This window comes from Eucyclogobius newberryi, unplaced genomic scaffold (assembly GCF_026437365.1).
Source record: "Eucyclogobius newberryi isolate DKJ021-1_F unplaced genomic scaffold, fEucNew1.0.hap1 SCAF_2, whole genome shotgun sequence".
Classification (NCBI taxonomy): Eukaryota; Metazoa; Chordata; class Actinopteri; order Gobiiformes; family Gobiidae; genus Eucyclogobius; species Eucyclogobius newberryi.
This window is the reverse complement of record NW_027315834.1, coordinates 35,585,819-35,606,261: the sequence shown is the minus strand read 5'-3', so window position 1 is coordinate 35,606,261 and position 20,443 is coordinate 35,585,819. Positions and strand designations below refer to the sequence as shown.

Sequence of the window (20,443 nt, the reverse complement as noted above, 5' to 3'; positions counted from 1 at the left end):
TCTTCACTTTCTGTATACAGGCAGAAGTAGCAGCATCAAGATGTGTTCTCTGGCTATCCCAAGAGAGCTTGCCTGTTACGCCTAAGCTAAATCCCAGGTCATAGGCTAGCCAACACATCCTTCAACCTTTGACCTCTAGTTCTGGTTCCATTTCCAACCTGCAGCAGACCAGCGCTGATCGGTCTCCACAAGGTCAGCCCGCCAGCCCAAGATCTATTTTAGTAAAAACACACTGGTCACAGCAGTGCACGAGGTGAGATTTCAGCCAGCTTTGAAGTTTAGAGGTTATCTTTCATCCTTGGCACGTTTGTTGTTGTTCTTTTATTGCCATCTTTAAAAAAGGTATTGGTCAACTTGTCCTCTGTCAAATAATTACACGGTCCAAAACGAACGACGTTCATTATGTGGTGCTGTTTCTAAGTCCTGTCGATTGTTAAACGTTTTAAATCAGTCTATCCTGAAAAGAAAGGTCTTATTTGTGTCCTTTTTGCGTTGAAATTCCATTCAGCACACCTGACTTTCAGCGCCTGTTTTTTTTTTTTGCCTGACTCATTTACTGCCCTCAAAAAATTATGACTCATCCTTTGTCCTAAACCTTCAGTAAAAACCCCATTAAAAGACCATCACCATCATAACAGCAATGGATGACATTTTACTATCTATGCTCTCATCGCTTAAACCGCTTCGTTGGCAAATCTCCCAAGAACCTGTTGCTCCTCTTTTGAGTCTTTTGACCCGTAGTCAACGCTGTCACTTATGAAATGAGGCGCACATGAGCCGCTTGACTCAGAGCTGTCAGGGCGAGACAAGAAGACTGTTACTGAGGGGTACTGTGGAGAAGGCCCGTGTCATGCTGCCTCAGTCTCACGGAAGATTGGGGGACATGGCTAATTAAACGGCCTAAAAGTTGTTGAAAGGAATGGTCAGCGCCAGCGCGAGGTAGACTTGACGGCCATATGTTCTGGTTTGGAGGAAGTGGAGGGTGAGCGTGACGAAACATGAAGGCCCCACCCATTTACCAAGGCCCCATCCCGGATAAAACATTGCAATGACTGTAATAAAGGAGGATGGTGGCGCTGACTGCTATTCCAGACGTCCTGAAAACCACTGCTTGTACAACTCACAATGCGGCGCGCACACGAGAATATATGGTGAAAAAGATGAGAGCGTGACAATCTGGAAACAACGGTTGTTAGTTACAGAAAATGCATTAAGGCGTGAGCTAAGGGAGAGCAGCCGAGCAGAGGAAGTGCCGGAATTACCCCTGGTTCGCTCCGGTCTCCCCTCTCCTCTCAGTAGTAAACTGTCCAGATTTACAAGGCCTTATGGGATACCTCATACTCGTCCTGTCAGTCCTGGACAGCCCCTCATTTAAAATATTCTTAAATCAGCCATGACAGTGTTCAGAAGGGAAGAAGGTCAAAGTCATCAACAGTGGAAAAAAGGTAAAGTATATCACCTCTGGGCAGATAATAATAGCATCAGTGCAAACTTAACTGAAAGTTCTGGGCTTGCCATTTATCAATAAAACAGTAATAGTCAAAATAGTAAAAAAGATATTCCAGCAGTAATACTATTAAAATAGCTAAATTGCTTTTAAAACTGTTAGAATATAACAACCCATTATGGCTTCCATACAATTACAATGACAACATTTTAAGTTTGGATGCTACTCCAGCCTTTTCATCCTGTTGTTGGCACATGAAAGGATGTCATATTTTAGCCTTTTGACTACAGAAGTAGTTTCATTAATAAAATACACAATGATGTCTTCTTTGCAATACTTACTTAAATAGTTTGTTAACTTAGATTTGTCAAGGCAAAAAAATAAACTCTGGAACTGAACAAACCAAAATCCAGAAGTAGTTTTCTACCACTGAATGAAGAGAGCATGAATAATGCATTTAAGAAATAACAATAGCATATACAAATTGCAATTGAAATTGCACTTGTGTTGCAGATTACATATTTCTAACAGTTTCTCACCCCTAAATAACTGCATGTGTGAATCCCTCTCTTCCTGATCTCCAGAAAACATATCTTCCCCTTACAACTGTAGCAGTACATAACAGCACAAATCACAGAGCTTGGACATGTCTGTGAGGCCTTGGAAGACTCGCTCAACAGAAACAGGAAGCAGTTCACAGTGTAGGTCATGACCCCTCTCATTCAGCCCCATGAGTAGGCCTGGCCCACCCCAGCGCAACACGCAACAGTTCCGGTCCCATCAACAAGGTGTGGAAGGATGCTCAGGCCGCACTGTCCTGCTGCACATGTGTGTGAGGCAGAGAGAGAGGTGCACATCTGTCCAACTACAGCCGTGTAACAGTATTATACACACAGACATGTACAACTGCAGCTGTGTTCAATACAAAACCTCCACAGGATGACTACTGTATGGGCTGACGTTCAACAAATATATGGTTTCATTGTTCCCTCAGGTCTGCTGCTCCGAGACCATCGTGTAAAATATAGACTCAAATACTATAACTCTTTTGCACTGAGGTCCATGAAGCTGTATAAAGTCTTTTCACTTTTGAGTTAACAAAATTGATCACTCTGTTTCTAGTGTGAATGGTTTGCAGATTTATTTAAAATGAGATTATCTATATGGATGGTGGTCATGTGATGGTTCACGCACAACTTTCTGAAATGAAGGACAGAAGGACACTGTAAAGATGTGTCTCTGTGATTGAAATGGTACTTAGGAAGCCTTCTCTGTTAATGCAAGTTAAAACTAACCCCCTTTTGAGGGACCCCTTGAAAACAAAATGTGTCATCTCAATTATTCCTCTTAATATATAAATGCATTCCACATTTAATTACCAATATGTTATGCATTCAGTTGGCTTCCATCAACATCTTAAACACTGTTTTGTTTCCATCGGTCTGGTGTGTGGTAACATGAGCGGTTCACTCCTTTCTATCTCTGATTCAACCTGAGACGTGCCCTGACTTGTTCAGAGACTACACGGAGAGTAAAGAAATCATTCATAACCTAATTAGCCCACTAAGTCAGTTATTTTATATTAATTGCTTGTACATATTTGTTATGTCTTGAATACACACATACACATTATTGTACACGTCCTTCTAAAATAAAATACACATTGTGTTTTTGCCAAAGAACAGGATTTTCTGGCCCAAAGGCAGAGCTGATGTCATGGGAGCTGCGAGCTGTTTGGGCCACATCTGATGTTTCACTTTAATGGCGGAGTGTTAATAGTAGGAAGCCCAGGCAATATGCTCTGTGTGTGTGTGTGAGTGTGTGTTTGATGGGAATTTGGCTGAAAAGAGCTATCGTTTTCAGTTAAATCCATGCAGATTTTACTCGCAGCAAATTCAGCTCCCAACTTGCCAAACAAACCTCTCTCACCTGATTCCAACTTCTCAAATAATCTGAAAGTGCACTTTCCCACAACCCTTGTGCCAGATATGAGCTGTGGGCTTAGAAAGCAGTTCCATTTGTTAGGCAGACATGAAGTACAATGTATATTCACCTCTCCCCAGAACATAACCCGTCCAATAGTTGAAAAAAGAAAAGAAAAAGTGTGCTCACCGGTGGTGCAGTGGTTTGGAGCGTTGCACAGGGCCACTGCTAGCCTTTTGGGTGCCCTAAACGTAAATGCTCAGTTGCACCCCCATGCCCCTTACCCACTTTGAATGTGTTGTCTGTCATATGAATTCAATTTCTGAGTTTTTTATACATTTAATTTTACAAATATAGGACAACTCACGTGTGATCTGATGGCCCACAACCAAGAGGTTGTCTGTATCGGGGTGCATTTTAGATTATATATTATTAGCAACTCATTACTCAGACCCTAAAAGTCCCTGCTCCAGCATCACCTGAATCCCTTCTCCTGCTCTTCTGCTGAGCAGATCGAAGCTCTAGAAAACACTACAGACTGAAAACGATTGATGCATTATGTTGCATTTATAAAAACATGATATAGTTAATAAAATTAACCACTTTGGCTTTGCACACGCCGCAATGTCAGCTCTGCAAAGCCGCACCAGCTTTTTCACAGTTTCTAATTGAATATGAGGCCAATTTTCCTGATGGTTCGTTGCAGACACGTGTGGAGTCTAAACCGCTCCCACTGCGCCCCTGATCTCTCTTTTTCTGTTTAAACTGTGGCCTGTGTAGCTGCCCCTGCGCATCTCAACCTGCTATGGAGAGAGAGCGGCGACACTTGAGTCCAAGGCACTTTTGAGAATAGCCCTACTGTCGGCTCTCTGTTTAATTGCAAAGGGAACAGTACAGCTGCTGCACAAATAGCCAATAATGTCAATAGGTCCAAACTGCCTGGTCATATCAGTGCCCGTCAGAGCACTTGATGCCCTACGCACTGCATGTTATGTGCGGAATGGGAGCGGCGGCACTGGCGTTGCACACATATGGTTGCTGCCAGTGTCATTGGTTTGATTCTGGCCCTCGACAATTTGCTGAATGTCTGTACCTCCTCTCTCCCCCTTTCACATGGTTTTCCTGTTGAATTAAAAAAAACATGTTATCTGCATGGTGCCATTTCACACAAGCTTGATTTTTGTATTGCTGTATTATTGCAAATATGTGAATCGCAGGCCCTTTTCTCTGTAATATATTCAGTTGTTTAGGGAAATGAACAGCTATGAAAGATAATGCCAATCAAATACACTTCAACTTCACATGTAAGACCCAGGAATAAATGTACACAGCTTTGCAACAGAATCCACAATTGACCTGGTTTTCCACTAAAGTCACTTATAAGTCACAATAATAATTAAAAAAAAAACAGTTACAATGCCATGAACCAGTAGCTTTTAACATATTTTCTTTCATCTCCATTACAGTCAGACGTCTGCTGCTTCTCTGCTTCCAGGTTTATGTTTTGACCTGTGATGCCGCTCGTCCTGTTTCCAGCTGTTGTCTTTGCAGAGGTAAATCTCTATAAATCAATGCGAGTTAATCTGCTGAGAGATTGTGAGCTGGGCCTGACTCTGGGGCACTCCTTCCCCATTGGTTACAGAGCATCCATCATGTGCTCAATGAAGCCTCCGTGGAGCAGTGACACTTCGCTCCTGTCTGCCCCTCATCCAGAACCAGAACGCCACTTTGCCTGTTCTTACACACACTGCAGACAACACTGCATGGTAGCGTGAAACCTTTAAGAACAACAATCATTGGAATAGTATTTAGTCTTTCACAATCATTTATTTGAGTGACTGTGGCCTGACAAAGAAACTATAACGCACATCTTCAAGGGAGCAGTGACTTGTGGTGAAGGAAAGGTGAGCTGATTGACCTGTCGTTTATCATGTAACTTTAACTCCAGCAATGGCTTTAGTGATATGAACCCAGAAATGGTTCATATTGTTTTCTTTCAAACCTCTATAGAGTCATACATCTAGCTTTGAGAATCTGAAAAGAGGGAACCATGTAAATGTAACTATAATCAATCAAATAAGAGACTGTATTTGCTAATCTGATTTCATTTTTTTTTTTTTTTTATCAGCCTAAATTTCATATGTATTTAAGGAGGTGTTCATTGTCATGAAAAATATAGATTTCAATGGGGAGTTTGTGAATTTGGGAGCAACACATCTCCAATAAGACATGTGAACAACAGTAAAATAATCAGATAAAAGACAACAACTTTAAACCACTGAAAATAAATCTTAATATAGTATAGTATATTGCAAGGAATATAGTTGATTCGAGTAAGACTAAATTAAAGATGGCTTACCTGATTTTTATTTTTGCAAATTAGTGAATTTTCAGATTATTTTGTAAATGCAGCACTTCGGGACAAAAGCAGACCACTGCGTGCTGTCTGCATGTAAAAATAATGCATTTTATTTCTTGTCAAACAGGAAACAAGAGCTGAAAGCAGCACTCTGATTTGCTGTTCTTGGGGGTCCACCCTAGCGTCACCTTTTTCCATCTGAAAGGCTGTTCTAAAGCTGTAAACTCAGATGAAAATTACTGCATGTGAATACAAAGGATTTGTGAGAGCAGAAGGATAAATTGTATTTAAATACTTCTTTGCTCCTTTTGTGGTTTGAAAATCAGGTATTCCAGCTTTAAGGACATTTAAAGAAGATATTGTATTGTTATCGATGTTGAGAGTTGATGCCTACAAATGATCACAAATGATGTTTTATTTACATCCCTCAGGCTTTGGATTGTGATTGCACTACAGCACTGAAACTGAGATGTTTACAGAGATCAGAAGTGAGACGTGACCTTTGCTACCAGAAAGGGAAAATGCCTCTTATAAATATGTAAAGAAACAAAAACAGAAAGACGAGTGTGACCTTTCCTCTGGTTGTGACCCCATATTGACCCTGTTGTGTTTACCTAGGCTACCCAGCTCCTCCCATATTAGCCACATTATCCTGTATCCTCCAACCGTTCGTCCCCTGATAACCACTGATGGACCATTTCCCTATAATTAAGAATGTGTGGAAAAGCAAATGCTATAGATAACACCCATCACTGTTGTCTCGTCACATGTCAACAAAAGACAGCATATTTTATATCATTTTGTTGTGGTCTAAACAAAAAGGACCTATAAAGCAACATTCCAATGAGCAAAAGCATTAGCATCATTAGCATCAGACTTTGTGTTTATGTTTCTTTTTGCTCACAGAGACAAAACATTAGTGGCATTTCTTTCTCCTTCGAGACCAGAAGTGTTTTTTGGAACAGAGAACAACAGGCACCACATGTGGAGTAGAAATCAAGTAAAACATGTTCAGCAAACACAGCCAACAACCGCTCTCTTTCATCTGCAGCAGGTCAGCTAAATGTCTCGGACCCGACTGCAGTTTTGATGCTGTGGTGTATTTACATTGCTAATAGCCTCCCACTGTAGCCAAGCCCAAGTCAGGCAGGTCAGTGCTGGCACGAGTGAGGCCAACGACACAAAACAGATTTCAGAGCCAAGAGACTGTTTGTTCCTATTGCTCATCAACAAAACCTTCCCATTTCCATCTGAGAAGCATGAAGGAATTAGTCAAAACTCAAACATCAGCCCCAAAGGAACTTCTCACGAGCAAAGAATGTCCAAATGAGTGCAAGGATCTTAAACATCAGCACTGCTCTCTTGAAACAGAGTCCTAAATTCTCCAAAGGGGCAAGCCCGCAGACAAAGCAGGCTTCATTTTCAGTCGTCAGCGGAACTGGGCTGGTGGGAAACTAGAATAAAGTCTAGATGCAGTTTAAAGTTACAGTTTGTGTTTTGATAAACTGGCCTGCTGCCAAAAGCTGGTGTCATTGTAATGGGCAGGAGCCATGTCCCGGGATGGGCAGTATATGGTGATTAGTTTAGGTTCAGAGATGAACTCGGGGTCCGGGCTGAGTTTCGGCTCCCCACTGGTGTAAACTGTGGGTGGCAAAAAGATAAAACAGTCGGCCGGCTGGCCCTTGTTTATGCAGTCTGTTTGTGGTCTACATCTAGCAGCTCTGAGCAATGCTCAGCAGCGACACTCAGGTGACAGGACCTTCTGCGAAAATAAAACACTGACAGAAAAGTGATGATAACATACTTGTATGTTGTTGAGTCACTTTTTTAATTCTTTTTTTTAACCCTTTTCCCCAAAAAAATGATACAGATGTTACAGAGTCTGGTGTACTCTTCTCTACTGGAGGTCCCTGGTAAACTCTGGGGGGTCCTGCTCCACCTGTCCTTGCCCCACAGACCCAGGGTCAGTCACAGAGAGGTGGTCCACTGGTCCATCCACCACCAGCCCTCCAGCACGAAACACTGTGAAAGTGTGAGACAATACATATGTAACACACAGAGCAGTGCCTCACTTTTAACAACACAAACACAGGCGTCCTGTTGTGTGGTCCCTATTAACACAAGTGAGAGTGTTTAAACTGTTGTGCATTGCTTTGTGTATGTATACATACATTTACAAACTTTAACTAAATCAATTCTGCAGATACACTATACTCAGAGAACACAGACACCAGATATTATTTCTCACAAAAAGTTTTTGTACTTTTATACTGAAACTCATAATATTCATCCCAATGATTTGGTAAATCCTTTTGTAAAGTAAGAATGTCATATCTTTAGCTGCCAAATTGTTATAGCGTAATGAGGATTTATTGCATGGCATTGATACTTGTTATTCTGAAAAATAATCTCAAACCAATCATAATTTGTTTAAAACTCTGAACACATTGTGTAGTGGCCCTCTTTGGGGTTTAGCAGCAGAACACAGGCCCGAACTATCACAACACTGTGGTTATATTGTGCAACCCAAATCCGCGTACTGTTCCACACATAAATCTGTGCTGCCGTGACTAACTCGGTGGTAACAGGAGCCGAGGCGGGCATTCCACCAGGACCTTGTCTGTATAGGCCGCCCCGCTGTAAGAACCATCCCAGAACCTCCACGGGCCCCGAGGGGACCCACTGAAACCAAACAGTGAGGTCAGCTCTGCTCCATCTCACAGCACGGATGAGACATAAACACATAAGTATCAACTAAAGCCTGTGAAACTGAACTTGGATTAAGTCATTAAGCCTCACCATTCACTTCCCAGGATCCCATCAATTCAAGCACAATTCATTTGTCACATGGAATAGTTTAAAGTACAATGCGATACATTTTTGCCCTTTTACACCAGTGTCACAAGTGGATATTATTATTAGTGTCTATTGTTTTGTTTTGTTCCCTTCTCACATAAATATATTTTTTGTCACTAATTCCTCAGAATTAACCTTATTCCAACTAAATATGTATTTGATGTTTGATAAATGTCTCCTAAATTTAATAATAATGATAAAAAAAAACATAAACGGTAAAAGGAATCTCTTCAAAATCCCTTGCCTGCTGCATGCACCTGCACCACTCTCACACATATCGTGAAACTTTATATACCTAATAACTTAGGCTGCAGTAAAACTAACATTTTTATTGTATCAAACAGGTGGTGATGACCTTGAACCAGTGAAGGCCATTCCACCAGACATAGGTTGTCTTTCTGTCATTGTTTGAGTTATTATTACATGTGAGATTGCTAGAAACTTGGATACAGACAAAAATATCTGCATTGTCATTAATTCCATTAATACTCATTCAAACGCACTTTCACACAATTGATACACCTTCAGTGTTTGGACAGTAATGGTTATCCAGAGACGTTTGGGTGTGGAGAGGAACCTGTTGGGAATAATTCATTGAAGTGTCACAAGTGGGAATCTTGGGATTTTCTTACATTTTAAAGGCCACACACACACATGAGCCTGTCTTCTAGCCATTTATCCACATTACAAGGATAAACCCTGAGACATGTTTTGTTTATGGTGGCTGAAATGTGATATTTTTTTTTTCCAAATAAACCCAATATTAGTCAACATTTATATATCAAAGTATTTATTTTCCAACATGACCTATTTATCTCCAGTGAAGGCTGTTTGATTCAAACGATTGATTCTTTAAACGTTCAATATACTGAGGCAATGCTGAATAAATAATGATATAGTCACATGACATTATAAAGCCATATGAAACAATCTACTTACTTACTAAAAAGACTGTGATAATAGCATGACTTTGGTTATAATGTCGTAGTTTTGGGCAGACAGACTTCCAGCTGAGGTTGATCCTGACATGGCATGTGCTTTACCAACTGTGGCTTTATGGTGATCCTGTTGATAGCTACATCCAGACATCTCCTCAGTCTCATTTAGTCTCTGTTATTATAATGGTGAACTCTATATCAGCAATTTTACAGCTCAGCAGTGCCCCACGTCTAACTCTTCACCATAGACATCTATCATTATCCCATTAAGTTCTCTCAAAGCCACCTTATCTCCACCACCGTCAAACACATTAACGTTCTGTTGTGTTTTGGAGTTTTGCTCCAATTTTCATTGTAACAAAACCCGCTTTGTTCCAGGCTTAGACTCTTGTGGAAAACTAATATTGTTGGACCACTATCACCGTGGTAACCATGAAGACAGTCACACTTGGCTGCTGATTGGATAGACTCTGTTATCACACGCTACATCCATGGCTCCCAAAGCACGTGTGATATTAATGATAACTCCTCCACCGTATCGTTTACAGGGGGCAACATCAAAGACGTGGCACAAATACGAAAGAAAAGCATGCATGTCTATATCAAATCTGAGTCATTTTACCAGAAAAAATGTTGTGCAGTCTTCCTACTTCATCTCAGATCATTTGCTATAAAATGTATTTAAACAGTGGGAGGGTCAATGGGGTCAGCGTCTCACCTCAGCAGCCAGACGAGAGGTCTCCATGAGGGTCAAGGCCAGTGCCCCTTCTAAGTCCTGCATTAGGGCTTTAGTCTGGGCGACCTAAAAGACACAGTGCGAACAACCTGAGCCAAACGTATTTTAATCCATCACTTTTTGAATGAGGACTGAATCAATCAGGAGGGGCCATCAGATCACTGCCACCTAAATCACCATTGCCTGTCAGGTTAAAAGCTGCAAAGGGCCATTCTCTGTGTTTATCGCATATAGAGGAAACCTGTTGAAAAGACAACCATATTGGCATGTGAACAGCTGCAAAAACCCGCTTGATGTTGCACTTCTCCTCTAACTTATTATTCTTCCCATCCATTTGCAGGGACAGCGCATAAAGCAAGTCCGTCAATACTAGACCATTTGCAAGGGCCTTATATTGACATTGCCGTCCTTGTGTGCAAGACCAGTTCGCCTCGCAATGTAAAACACTGAGGTCATGCAGAGTTAAAGCAAGTTAGTGAGCTTTTTCTCTCGCTAATTGACACACTTCAGCTGCTCAAACTTTGAACTGAATCCCTACATGGGCCGGCAGAAAGCAGGCAGATGCCATCAGCGCTCACAATCCCCTTACTTTGAAACCCAAGCCTCTCCATGTAACCCTCAGCCCAGGGCACGAGTGAGAGGAGCCGTCTGCTGGCCAAGCTTTAACCCAAGAGACACCACCTTCTTTTGTCTGAGCACCAGCAACGTCTGCAGCCGGCAAGTTTAAGGGACATGGCCAAGACAATGAGCTGTGGGAGATGTTGTCGTGCTCGCAGACCAAAGCATCCCGGAGGTAGCGTTGGTCTGGGGAAAGGCAACAATGTCTGTCCAACATTTAGCCTCACTATCATAGTCAGGATGAGTTGGCACACAGCTCCCCATGATGCATTTTGGCAAGTGAATGAAGTGGATTTGAGTCTGTGGAAATGTGAAAAGCCGGTGTGCTGTTATTTATCCATCCTTTTGTCTGACCATGCAAATGGTCCAAAGTTACAGTCTAGAGGCGACTAGGAGAAGAAATGTCATTTAATGCAATGTAGAGACTTCAGGCAGAAACAGATGTTATAGAGTCCGTCTCCTCCCCAATCACATCACTGAGACTGACTAAATATCACTATGAGACATTCATCTTTTACAGTTTGAGGTTTTGACAGTTCAATGCATATTTTTTTAAGAGATGTTCTGTGATCTTTAGTCATATTTTTTTTCTGCTTCTTGTTCCTTTCTGGGGCCACCAAACGACCAAAACTGGATTCTCTGTTTCTTTCTGTGGTGTAATTAGCACTTAAGCATTAAGGACAGGTGTCTTTGCGGGTTCCACTCTCTCCTTCCCTCTCATATTTATCTAGACTTCCAACTGTCTCAAATACAACACTAACCTTTGTTTAATTTAGACTTAGTTGTCCTGATTGATCCAAGCTTGGATGGAGTACTGAGGTTACATCCGAATGTGACTCTTTACTGAAATATTTCATGTTTTGGTCTAATTAAGTATGTTGCCTGTAAAGCATTGGTCTCATCTTTTCTCTATTTAAGTGCATTGCCAATCTATTTTCTCATTTGTATAGAGTTATACAGTACATTTTCCAGTGCACTCAATGGTTTGATGACCCCATCTGTGACCCCAGGTGACATTGTCAACGGGCTCATGACCAGGGTACTTAACCTTACATTGGCTAACTCATATTCCATGTGTGGAGCTAGATGCAGTGTGTCCGTCATGGTGCTAAGAGTTTCCTCTGAAGCATGGCATTGAGTGTGCACTGTCTGAGGCAGGACGTCCTGTTAAAGTGGGGCAGGGGACGGGGCAATGGGGCCCTTGGTTCGTGTTCATTATTGGGGTTGATTGTGACCTTCTTGTCAGCACTAGTCCTAACTGGATGCTCCCCTTTACTCTAGTGTAATATGCAATGAAAGTACAATGAATGGAATGGAACAAAGATTTTTTTTAAAAGGTGGGTAGAAATACAAATTAAAAATGATTCATTATTTTTATTTCCCGTATCATTTGTTTTGCTTTTGTTCTCTTTTGTGATTTTTTTTTTTTTTACCCCTTCTTCTGGTGTAATAATTGTTGTTGAGTTTGTGTATGTTTTATGTTCTGATGAAAAATGAAATAGTAAAAAACAAAATATGTATATATATATATTTTGTAGTGATGAGTAATGACCTGTATTTTTCATAATAGTGGAAGTCAACCATTTTCACAACATCATTTGGGATGATGACAATGATGATTTTTTGTCTCCATGAAACACATATCACTTCATTTTGCATAAGCCTAGAATAAGAAGCGTTTTACATTTGGGGAAAAAACTCTTCTCTACCATAAATGAATTGAAATGCATGGTGGTTTTGTTTGCATGCAGGTATCTATGGTTTTTCAGACCCTTCAAGTATTTGGGCACATAACTGAGGTAGAAAGATGACTATAGCCTCAATAGATTCCAGTCAGATTTATGTTTATGTGTAGTCGTTCCCCGAGAGGCCGGATCATCCAGGTTGAATTTCTGCCCAGGATATCCCATGATTCTCTTTGACAGCTGAAGCGGCAACCTTCTGACACTGACAGGAATTTATGCTGCACTTCAGGATGCGCAGTAGTGCGATCGAGAGAATGCACAATCTATGCACAACAGGGAGGCCTCTCAGTTATCTTCAGAATGTTCTGGTTTCACTGCTGCTCGGTGAATATAAGATCATATAAGTGTCCATGTCAATTCATCCACGCATTCATCATAGATTTAATACCGTGATATTAACTTATCAGTGTCGAGACGTTTCTTTTGTAACATTAGAAAAGTAGCCATTGTCAAACTTCATTTTGTGCACTAAATATGTTTATTTCACGCAGTCTTTGCACAGTTACAGTGCATTACAGCTTATGCAACCCCCCCCCAGGGGCAGCAATGTGTGGAATGAATATATATTTCATTGCACTCCATATAATAAAAGCAAATAGGATGTTTTATTCTGCTATAATTCTTAGCATGACAAATGTCTCACATGATCTTTTGCATTTATTGTTTTAGACATTCTGGCAGTGTTGAATGACTCTCTGTGTGACTTTACCCATAAGGCAGCGAGAGGAGGGTGGGAAGGGGGGAAGGAAAAGTGACAACCAGGACAGTCTCAAGGTCCTTCTAAATTTGACTTTTTACATAAATGTTGTCTCTTAATTAGTTCTGTATCTACATGTGTTTGTCTTGTTTAATTCAAAACACACTGTAATACAACACCCTCACCATGTGGGGCTTCCAGACAAACATTTCATCTGTAATCAGAACATTTAAATGAAAACATGAAAAACGTAAACCACCAAATATCACAAATCATAGTAATAATAATAAATGGTGTTAGATTTTTATGACAGTATTGGCCATACTTTTTTGCTGTTACCTTTAACCTAACAGGTCAGATTGGCCACATCGGTTTTTGCCCACAATAAACTTTTAACCGGTATGTTCCACAATCAAAGCCTATATTTATTCTCTTGTTCAACACTTCAGTATTCAGAGTATTCCCACACAAAGTCAAAGGCTATGGTGGGCACAGAGAATGATGCTTGATGCAGTGTGACAGTCCAAGTGTCGGATAGAGTTTCACATTCTATATTTAAGCTGGGACTTCTGTCGCTGGGCACTATTTAAATACCACTGTCAGTGTCAACACAGAGACGAGGAGTGCAACAATATGATGGACCTTTTTGAGACCAGCACATTTTTATTTAGTGATGATCTGCGTTACTTGGATGAAGGAGACCATGAAACGCTACACAACTTGGACGTTGCTGGAGTGTCCCCTCTGTACCACAGTAATGACAGTCCGCTGTCTGCGGGCCAGGATCATGTTCAGTCCGAGACCGGGGGCGACAGCAGCGGCGAGGAGCACGTCCTGGCGCCGCCCGGGCTCCGTGCGCACTGCGAGGGCCAGTGCCTCATGTGGGCCTGCAAAATCTGCAAGAGAAAGTCAGCGCCTACGGACAGGCGCAAGGCCGCGACGCTCCGAGAGAGAAGGAGGCTCAAGAAGATCAACGAGGCCTTCGAGGCGCTCAAGAGGAAGACTGTGGCCAACCCCAACCAGCGGCTGCCCAAAGTGGAGATTTTACGCAGTGCCATCAGCTACATAGAGAAACTACAGGAGCTGCTGCAGTCAATGGACGAGCAGGACACTAAGCACAATGGGCCCACGTACAACAGCAAGGATCAACATGTAAGCCAACAGTGTTAGCTGTAGCTACTGAAGAAAACATCCATTTTTATTTATCTATTTCACAACAGCAGTTTTTAAAGTCTGCCTAAAACAATTCATACTAGTTTGAATAATATACAATGATTTTACCTTTGAACTGAAAGCAACATATATCTATGATCTAAGTTTGAAAGAGTGGTGTTTATGTAGTAATTCTAACCAAATAGATGTGATATTTATTTAAATCTCAATTGCCTGTTGTGTAGACAAGCTTTTTTTTTTTTTTTTTGGGGGGGGGGGGTTCTGCAAAGCACCTTGGGAATCACAGTTTTACACAGTATGGTCTAAGCACTGTTGTATTTCATCCACTGTCATATGTATTATTTAGCCAGATTCCAAACAATGCCGTTATATAATTTAACACGTGGTTTCTGTAGGCTGGAGTTTATTGGAAGCACTCTGAAACCTGGGCCTCCTCTGCAGACAATTCATCTGCTACAGAGACAAGCCAGAGAGAGGGTAACTACAATTTATTTTTTAAAGAAAGAGACAAAACAAAAAACGAATAATTCCAAAAACATAATCCATACGTTTTCATACGTCATTTTCTGTTGTGTTTTATATTTTCAGAGTCTGATGATGCATCCTGCAGCCTCCTACGTCTCTCCTCCATTGTGGACAGTATTAACAGTGAGGAGAAGAGCTTTACAGAGGACAGCTCTGAAAACTGACTTCTGAATTATTTCCACAAATTAATGTGTATTTTTTTCTACAGAATGAGCCACAGTCTTGTACATACTTTTATACTATTTTGTATTTAAATGCATTATCAAATAGACTATTGTTGAAAATAAATGTGTGTGCAATATTTGACCAACAAAATATATCAGTGTAGTGAAATGTTTTGATCATGGTATATATATATATATATATATATATATATATATATATATATATATATATATATATATATATATATATATATATATATATATATATATATATATATATAAGAAGAAAATTAAGATTAAAATGAACAATAGCACGGTGCACCTATAACACTGCACATCACCTCTGACTTTTAGTGCAACATCTACTGGTTCGCCCCACATTCACGCTTATTTAAAAGCCATAAAGTCTCTCAAATATGTTCCAACTGGCACCCAGCACAGCAGCTCTGATTCCACAACAGAAATTGGACCCCTCTTGCTGGGGGACTGAAAGTCTGGAGACGGGACTAAGAGCAAAGCCTAACAAAGCTAACAAAGTTATGTGAGATGTTGACATGAATGTATCATCTCAATCGCAAAGGACAGTAATTATAAGCCATTCAAATAAGTAACATAATGTTGATTATGAGTGTTGGATGCAAACACCCTCAGATCCCTAGATGACTGGATGCTGGAGTTGACCTCTGAACTCTGCATGTGTGAGGTCAGTTGCTAAAAGTGACTTCTGGTAACACAGCAAAAAATTACTTAATGCAATGATTTGCAGTCATTAAATGTAACAGTTCATTCTACTGTAAATACCACTGGCTGAACCACAGTTTTCTTCAAGCATCTTAGAGCTTTGACAAAATATCCCATTTTATCCAGACAGAAACCTGATATGCCTGTACCATGATGAGATTTTAATGGCCAGCTGAGAAGTCTATTGTTGATTTACCCTGTTTTACACCTTTAAAATACCACTTCAAGCTTTAAGTGTAGCTACACATTCACATGCTTGATGCATTTTTTATTCTAAGTCACACAGCAGAACTCTAAAAATCTAAAAACAATTATAAAATAAGAATGTAGCTGTTGACACACTTTTTTTCTGTGATAAAGTAATGTGCGTTTAGGGTAAAGTTTGAGCAAAACCTTTAAAAACACATATATTTGTGTTTATCATTAAGAAGTATCCAATATCTGTGATGATGCCTTTTTTTGGCAGGAGTGCGGTGTAATGATATATCGAATCTCTGTCAGGAGCTGTTGTGGCACAAATGAGCAGCATATTATAAGTCAAAGCATGAGGTCGTTTAGAAGAAATAGGGCTCTGAGACGTGAGGGAGATGGACGTAAAAGATCACCTTGTGCCCTTCACTTAACTCTATCTCTGACCCTTGAGAACAACACAAGCACAGCCCAGGAATCCCCTGAGAGCGCAACAAAGCTGTGCGCTGCGCCTGCATCACTGCAAACTGCACACGACTCATTCACTACGTGCTTCAAAATATAAGCCCCGGCATCGTTTTCTCATCAACGCAGTTCTTAGCCCAATGAGCTAAGATCTGAGCAGCGCAGTCTAAACTAAAACAGGCCAATGTTTGTGGTGCTGCAGACTTCTTCTGTTTTGTTTGGTGCACATGGATCATCAGAGATGTGAGTAGCCAAACGTCTCACAGTGCAAAATATCACATTTTACGAGCTGTCAACAGTATCACCATCCAAACCATAGGTCAGGGGCATGGGCTGGACAGCATAAGGCAGTGTGTGAACTGTTGTGGAGACAACATACCTACATCTCAAGGCATTATTTAGGCCTAAAAGAGCTTTTTAGATGGCTTATACACCACCAACAAATAGGCCAACAGTAGGCTTAAGTAACAAATCTGGCAAGTCATCCTTATGTTCGAGTGTGAGGCTATAGGCAATTGAGTGTCATCTTATAGTTCTCAACCAGTTGTTGGTGCTGATCTGAACTCTGCCGTGTGTCAATAACATTTAATGGTTAAAATTTGGCCAGTGCAGGGAGATGGTGCAGGGAATTACGCAGTGGTGTCAATAGTGTAATTAGTGTTGAAGTGAGCTTTAACAAACAAAGTGAGGTGTTTAGAGGGAATTTACCTCACTATGTGAACTCATGGGGCTAGAAATATTACACCTTTATTTACAGCTATGCACTGATTGCTGCAACATCACAAATGGTCCTCCATACACACGTTTGTAAGTAAAGGTTGATGAGTATTCTCGTATTATACTCCACAAACATGCATTGTGCAGCCACTATCTCCTCCAGAGTGCTATGGCAGTGGCCTCGTTCAGCAGACTGCAGGAGGCGTGAGTGGTGATGAGTGGGAAAACACCAGTAAGTGCAGATGTGGGAAACTCGGCAGGGTATGGGGTTGAAGGGTGAGAAGGGTGAGGGGGTTCAGGGAGGGGCCTGCCGCCTTCTGCTGGGGCAGAGGGCTATGGTAATTAGATCTGGCCAATGTGGGCCCGTCGCTCTGTCCAGGGGCATATAAGAGGGCCAGGGGCCACAGACCCTCACATCACTCCGACGTCCCTCTGCATCAGTCTTCTGCCTTCAGCGTGTTTTACAGAGGTCATGGATGTGTTCGGTCAGTCCCAGGTGTACTACGACTGCGCTTCTTCTCCAGACAGTATAGACTTTGGTCCTGGAGCAGAACTGGCTGGTTCTGAGGAGGACGAGCACATTAGGGTTCCAGGAGCGCCCCACCAGCCGGGACACTGTCTTCAGTGGGCCTGCAAGGCCTGCAAACGTAAGTCAAGCTTTGTGGATCGCAGAAGGGCTGCCACCATGCGTGAACGCAGACGACTGAAGAAGGTCAACCACGCTTTTGAGGCTTTGCGCCGCTGTACCTCGGCCAACCCCAGTCAGCGTCTGCCCAAAGTGGAGATCCTCCGCAATGCCATCCAGTACATCGAGAGCCTGCAGGAGCTGCTGAGGGAGCAGGTGGAGAACTACTATAGCCTACCAGCAGAGAGCAGCTCTGAGCCCAGCAGCCCACTGTCCAGCTGCTCTGAGGGAATGGTGAGTTCTGAAAACCAGTGCGTTTGTGGATGGATATGTCACTCAGCTCATGTTAACAGCAAATAGCACACATTTTTAAATTTATTCTTTATAGCCTAAAAACGAGCAAGTAACAGTTAACAGTATTAAAATCTCTTGTACACAAACAGCCCTTGAACACAAACATTGTGCCTTGAAGGTGTAATGGTGGACACTTAATAGCCCACAGAAAGCACAGTAAATCCACCTCAGGGAAGTCTGGCAGCAGAGACCGGGTCTTTTGTGCATTTCATCTTGACTCCATGATCTGCGCCGCTGCCAGAATGTTCTGCAGATTTACACAGAGAAAGTGTCATCTTGCACAAACTGGTGTTGCTTCCACTGATACAATCGATTGGACATGCTCCGAGCCAGGCAGCGGAGGGGAGCACCCTCTGCCACTGAGGCTTTATGGTGGACGTGAAACAAGAACACCTATAACTGTGGTAGTCAGGATTTATTGGTCTTTCCGAAATATTGGAAATAGCATATATTTCCCACATTTTTTCCCCTTCACCAAGGATGTTTCACTGAACATTTTAGGTCAGATCAATCCAGTCGAATGTGCCTATATTTAGTTTGAAACAGAAAAGTCAAGGTTTTGTTGTTCTTTCCAGGCTGAAAACAACAGTCCAGTGTGGCATCAACTGAATAACTACAACAACAGTTACTCTTATTCCAAAATAGGTAAGTCATTGACTCAAATTTATAATTGAGCTAACTCTATTCCAGGCACTTATCTGCTCAGTCTTTTTTTCTGTTGTTTTTAGACAATTTAAATGAGAAATCGGCTGGTGCATCCAGTCTGCAGTGTTTATCCAGTATCGTAGACCGTCTCTCTTCGGTGGAGGCCGGCGGTGGACCCACATCTTTACGGGACGTGTCCAGCTACTCCCCCATCAGCACTGGCTCACAGCCCTGCACACAAGACAGTCCCGGGACCAGACCTGTGTACCACGTTCTGTGAAGGAACTGCAATATGGATATACGGACAAAGCTGCAAAAGAAGAGAAGATCTGGACAAAAATGACCAAGTAACTATGGGATGAATAAAGTGGCTTTGAAACTGTACATGGAATTGTATATATATGTAAATTACATTTATTCCTCGCAATATTTTACCAAGATTTAAAAAAAAAAAAAAACATAAATAAACATATTTAATAATTACATTAAAGACTATACTAGCATTTTGTTGTAGTTTGGATTTATGCAAATCTGTTGCATACTTTGAAAAAATATTCATTTAAGTCACAAAACAGTTCAGAATGTTTGTGAAAAAAAAACCTTTGTAAGATAGACTTTGTGGTTGAAATATAAACACAATCATCAGATGTAAACACTTATCAATCCATCATTAAACACAGCCCAGAGAAAGTTACAGCACTATTTAATGTGTTGTGAGAGGCCTACCTGTGTCACGTTTACACTTTAAATCTGTACATATATTACACAAATAATTTATGTTACAAAATACTAATTTTTGATCATTTACCTTTCAACATAGATATCACAACTGTTTCAGACAAAAGCTGGTTCAGGTGTCAAATGTTTTTACTACAGAAGTGTTTATTACTCCTTCTATAGACAATATTCTTCATATTATGGCTCCTGTGTGTTCTTTGTGTGTTTTGTTGTGTCTTCTGTTGTGTGTTCTGCTGTGTCTTCTGTTGTGTGTTCTGCTGTGTGTTCTGTTGTGTGTTCTGCTGTGTGTTCTGTGTCTTTTCTCAACGACCTTGGGCCAAAGTGTGCTGTTTTAGTTGAACCGACTGATGCAGAGTGTTACAATTGCTACCTGTGTTTAAATAGTTGATCATTGTGGTTTAGGTTCTGCATAAAGTACTGTGTAGTTTTGATTTGAGAGTTAAAGCTTTAACATTAATGTATGGTTGTGCCAATTTAAGCAGAGTTTTGGCTCCCGGAATGGCTAGTTTTGTGTCAATGCAATTGAAAAAAACTTTAATAAACAGCCTAACATTTGTAGAAGTAGTTATAATAATATGATGATGATTTTTTTCCTTCTTCACAATTTAAAGTACATAAATTAGTGCTGAAGTTATGCATCACATGTGGCGCTTAAATGTAATGTGTAAACAGTCTACAGCTTTTCACCCTCTCACTCTCACAAAGAGTCAGGACCTGGGTGAAGTGTCTTACCAAGGAAGCAATTTTTGCACCACTTTTGGGTCTGTCTTTACAAAAGGTAAAAAAAA

General features: G+C 41.1%; 2 protein-coding genes across 3 annotated transcripts; both read left to right on the top strand.

Annotated features, from left to right (window-relative positions):
• The first annotated feature begins 13,725 nt into the window (after positions 1-13,725).
• myf6 (myogenic factor 6) lies at positions 13,726-15,332 on the top strand. 2 transcript variants are annotated; one of them, XM_072455180.1, is made up of 4 exons: positions 13,726-14,471; positions 14,888-14,969; positions 15,081-15,140; positions 15,226-15,332. In XM_072455180.1, the coding sequence occupies exons 1-4, from the start codon at positions 13,953-13,955 to the stop codon at positions 15,228-15,230; spliced, it is 666 nt and encodes a 221-aa protein (XP_072311281.1). In that variant the 5' UTR covers positions 13,726-13,952; the 3' UTR covers positions 15,231-15,332. The 2 variants fall into 2 exon arrangements, with proteins under 2 accessions (XP_072311281.1, XP_072311280.1); XM_072455179.1 differs by having other exon boundaries at positions 13,728-14,471; positions 15,081-15,326.
• Positions 15,333-17,705: 2,373 nt separating this feature from the next.
• On the top strand, positions 17,706-19,407 carry myf5 (myogenic factor 5). The gene is made up of 3 exons (XM_072455181.1): positions 17,706-18,212; positions 18,848-18,917; positions 19,001-19,407. The coding sequence occupies exons 1-3, from the start codon at positions 17,766-17,768 to the stop codon at positions 19,195-19,197; spliced, it is 714 nt and encodes a 237-aa protein (XP_072311282.1). The 5' UTR covers positions 17,706-17,765; the 3' UTR covers positions 19,198-19,407.
• The last annotated feature ends 1,036 nt before the right edge of the window (positions 19,408-20,443 follow it).

What these genes read in the sequence shown, in the direction of transcription:
- myf6 (XM_072455179.1), top strand. Translation starts at nt 13,953, where the DNA reads ATGATGGACCTTTTTGAGACCAGCACATTTTTATTTAGTGATGATCTG. An exon ending in ACAACAGCAAGGATCAACAT is followed by an intron (nt 14,472 to 14,887) that starts GTAAGCCAACAG and finishes TGGTTTCTGTAG; the next exon opens with GCTGGAGTTTATTGGAAGCA. An exon ending in AGAGACAAGCCAGAGAGAGG is followed by an intron (nt 14,970 to 15,080) that starts GTAACTACAATT and finishes TTATATTTTCAG; the next exon opens with AGTCTGATGATGCATCCTGC.
- myf5 (XM_072455181.1), top strand. Translation starts at nt 17,766, where the DNA reads ATGGATGTGTTCGGTCAGTCCCAGGTGTACTACGACTGCGCTTCTTCT. An exon ending in CCAGCTGCTCTGAGGGAATG is followed by an intron (nt 18,213 to 18,847) that starts GTGAGTTCTGAA and finishes TGTTCTTTCCAG; the next exon opens with GCTGAAAACAACAGTCCAGT. An exon ending in TTACTCTTATTCCAAAATAG is followed by an intron (nt 18,918 to 19,000) that starts GTAAGTCATTGA and finishes TGTTGTTTTTAG; the next exon opens with ACAATTTAAATGAGAAATCG.